At 35.4% G+C, this 3,561-nt stretch overlaps 1 protein-coding gene across 1 annotated transcript; it reads left to right on the forward strand.

Moving 5' to 3' along the window:
• Positions 1–335: 335 nt before the first annotated feature.
• Positions 336–2,376, forward strand: LOC143542313 (uncharacterized). Its single transcript, XM_077034928.1, has 5 exons — positions 336–584; positions 1,336–1,535; positions 1,634–1,774; positions 1,856–2,067; positions 2,158–2,376. Exons 1-5 carry the CDS (start codon positions 359–361, stop codon positions 2,198–2,200), a joined length of 822 nt encoding a protein of 273 aa, XP_076891043.1. The 5' UTR covers positions 336–358; the 3' UTR covers positions 2,201–2,376.
• The last annotated feature ends 1,185 nt before the right edge of the window (positions 2,377–3,561 follow it).

The raw sequence follows: 3,561 nt of genomic DNA on the forward strand, positions 1-3,561 counted from the left end.
TAAAAAGTAACACAATCTCCCATAAAAAAGGGTAACGTACATTTCTAGCCAAAAGTATTATGGAAACAACTTATTTCCACTTATTTTCTCCCCCATAGAATTATTAGCCAACCAATTCGGAGTAACAAAAAAAAACTCGTATAAATAACCCATGCATGCATCTCATATGTTTCCATATTGTGCGGCCAAATTAATAATAATACACACCCAAAAACGCCAACCAACTTCATTGGTACGTTTTATCTCCCTTGATCATCGTCTCTTATCTCTCGATCTCCTCCTCCGGCGAGGAAAACTAGCGCTAGGATTGCTTGCTAGTTGAAGGAGGAGACGAAGAAGGAGGTACGGTTGATAGATCATGGGTCGTAGAAGGGGTTCGGCGGTTAACAAGCTGTTCATTTGGGTTCGTAAGCAATCGGTGAAGGTGAAGATCTTTTTGGCCGTTACATGTGTGTTATCTTCCCTCATCGCGCTTAGACTTCTTGCTAAAGACGCTACTCAGTTTTTTGTTGCATCCGAATTTGTTCATGCCACCGGTATCGTTGTTCTCATTTACAAGCTAACCACCTTAAAAACATGTTCTGGTATGTCTTCATATCTATTATTATATATACATGTTCATCAACATTTGTTTTATTTTACAAAATTTTATATTAACTATTTTAGTTTACATATAATGTTTTTATTTTATAAATATCATTTTCATATAATTACTTTTCTTTTACTTATAGTATTTGGATCTTAATTATTCATATGTACAAATTAATGTGTTTATATCAACATTTTTATTTTACAATGAATATGTTTGTAGTAATTTATTTATTTTACAAATAAGTTTTAAAAATTTTAAATTGTTATTTAATCGTTTTGTTTATCTGTTTTCATTCATAGGGGCAGATGCGAAGTTTACTTAGGGCCGGGTTTACGCAGTAATATAAATTTACCTGTTTTCTGCCAGATTTTTTATACATAATGTAAATTTAGTATTTTTCGACTAAAAGAATGAGCCCCCCCCCCCCCCTCCCCTCTCTCGTTTGTGAGATTTTGTATACATTTTGAGTCCACCCCTGGTGTTTTAGTCCAGTCTTCGTTACTGCATGGGGGTCTGCCTTAGCGTAATAGTATATCATATGAATTTGTTACGACACTTGTGGATCTACCATGTCAAATACGAAAAATCTATTGTGCCAAAATACATGTGTTAAGCTAAGTTTTATACGTTATTAAGTCAAGGCTATTTTGTCAAATTTTCCGGTTAACATGAGGTTACACGTTATCATTATCATTCTCATGACATTTCCTAATATCCTTATGTTATACATTGTGCATTGGCAGGCCTTTCATTACAGACACAACAACTCACAGCGATCTTTCTAGCCGTAAGGCTAATTTGTAGCTTAATGATGGAAAACGACATTCATACGGTTCTTGACTTCTTGACTTTGGTCGCTACTCTTTGGGTCGTTTACATGATGCGATGCAAGCTGCAATCTACCTATAATGAAAATCTAGAGAATATGCCCATGCATTATTTGGTAATAATATATCGCGTGTAAATTCAAAAGGAAATAATTAAAACTAATCAGGTTAAACAGGTCGAATGTTTATATTAATATTATTCGATTTATAACAGGTGGCGCCGTGTTTGGTTCTTGCTCTATTTATCAACCCGCGTACGTACCATTGTTATTTGAGCAAGGTGATGTGGGCATTCTGTGTGTACTTGGAAGCAATTTCAGTGCTTCCACAGCTAACTATGATGCAGAAAACAAAGGTTTGAATTCATAATATATATATGTAGTCAAATGAATATAATTAAAATTATAAATTATTTAAAAAATATTGCAAAATGTAGATGATTGAACCATTTACGGCTCACTATGTGTTTGCACTCGGAGTTGCGAGATTTTTGGGATGTGCTCACTGGATCATTCAAGTGTATGAATCGGCTGGAGCATATCTGTTCTTGTTGGGAAATGGCTACTTCTTTTGGTTGCCAGCAGTCCTATTAGCGGAAGCGATTCAAACGTTTATCTTAGCTGACTTTTGTTACTACTATATTAAAAGGTAAACTGTCGGGTTAACAGGTTGACTGGTTGAATTGTTTTTTGTTTTTCTTTTGTTAGTAATTAACATTTTTGAATATTTATTTTGTAGTGTGGTGAACGGTCATCTTTTAGTCAGCTTGCCGCCAGTCTAGAAGAAGAATATTGGCATGAACATTTACAAGTCTAGGTTTCATGGGTTAGCAATGTGCATACAGTTTACAAGATTTGATTGGTGCTGCTAAACTAAGTGTTCCCGAGATTTGTCTATTGACACAGGGAAACCTATGTTAAGTTATTGCTTTTTTACTTTATGTTTTCCTATATTGTTTAGGGTGACTTTTGTAAAGGTTAATTAATAATTCAATGCAAAATTTTGAATTTGTTGTTATACTCAATCACAAATTCAGATGAGTTGGATATCATGCTGTAATGTCTTAGATGAAATCCTTGAATTCAATGGTAACGTAGCTCTTTTGAATATACTAGTCTTTCTCTGTCACCTTCGTTCAATTTATAAGAGTTCTAGTGTACACAGTTGTATTAAACTGTAGAATAAATTACTTATAGAACACTTAGTAATGGTGTAATCGTGTTTAAGACATTTCTCTAACAAATATTTAATCATGTCAAGATTAAGTCTAACCAAATTTTTTAGATCAAATATATCGACATAATTAACATCAGCTACATCTTCATTAACATTAACATCATGCATCAGCACGATCTCAATCAACATTAGCACCATCAACACGGTGTCAACAACATTAATTATCAACAACAATTTAAACATCATCAACACCCGCATTAATTATCAACCTCGTTGTCAACAACATTAGATTTTGAGAAGAAAAAAAAAAGGGTTGGAGGAGGGAACCCTTACCCCGGTACCCATTTGGATACCCATCACCCACCCCGCAAGAGGTATGACGCCGGTAAAACACCTCCATTCAGTCCGCGACAGATCTGGGCCGACCCTTAGGATCGAACCCGTGCCACTACGGCTTCCCTGTCTTAATAGAACTTTATTGGTGACGGGTACCTTAAGACCACCCGGAGTGGGATTCAAACTTGAGACCTCCCATAGGAAAGCCCAAGTCTTATCCAACCCAGCTAGACACCAATTGGTTAGATTTTGAGAAGAACATTGAGACATTTTGGAGTAACCTATGTAGAGCCCTCACTTAGGACTTTCTTAATTCTTTGTATCTCTCTCTCTCTTCTTTTTCTTTTTTGCTATCTATCGAATGGTTGTTTGTAAAGCATGATTTTGGGAAATTATTTAAATTTCAAACTGAGTAACATAAACAATTATCAAATTACAATCTAACGTAAGCTTTTTTTTTAACGGCAAATTAGGATCACTCACGGACCACTAGAGTATTATCGTGTCACCAGCAGAACCACGCGATCATATCTATCTCCACTAGGCAATAATGCCTAACCACCAATTCAGAAGGAAACCCAATAAATCTTGAGAAAACCCCATTATGAGATTCGAACCCAGGACCTTATG

This window comes from Bidens hawaiensis, unplaced genomic scaffold (genome assembly GCF_021521415.1).
Source record: "Bidens hawaiensis isolate Kalapana, Puna unplaced genomic scaffold, B.hawaiensis_p1.1 tig00012815_1, whole genome shotgun sequence".
In the NCBI taxonomy this organism is placed as follows: Eukaryota; Viridiplantae; Streptophyta; class Magnoliopsida; order Asterales; family Asteraceae; genus Bidens; species Bidens hawaiensis.

Excerpts from the sequence above, each read along its gene's own strand:
- LOC143542313 (XM_077034928.1), top strand. The coding sequence starts at position 359 with ATGGGTCGTAGAAGGGGTTCGGCGGTTAACAAGCTGTTCATTTGGGTT. Across the intron at positions 1,536-1,633 it reads ATATGCCCATGCATTATTTG|GTGGCGCCGTGTTTGGTTCT; the intron begins GTAATAATATAT and ends GATTTATAACAG. Across the intron at positions 2,068-2,157 it reads TGTTACTACTATATTAAAAG|TGTGGTGAACGGTCATCTTT; the intron begins GTAAACTGTCGG and ends TTTATTTTGTAG.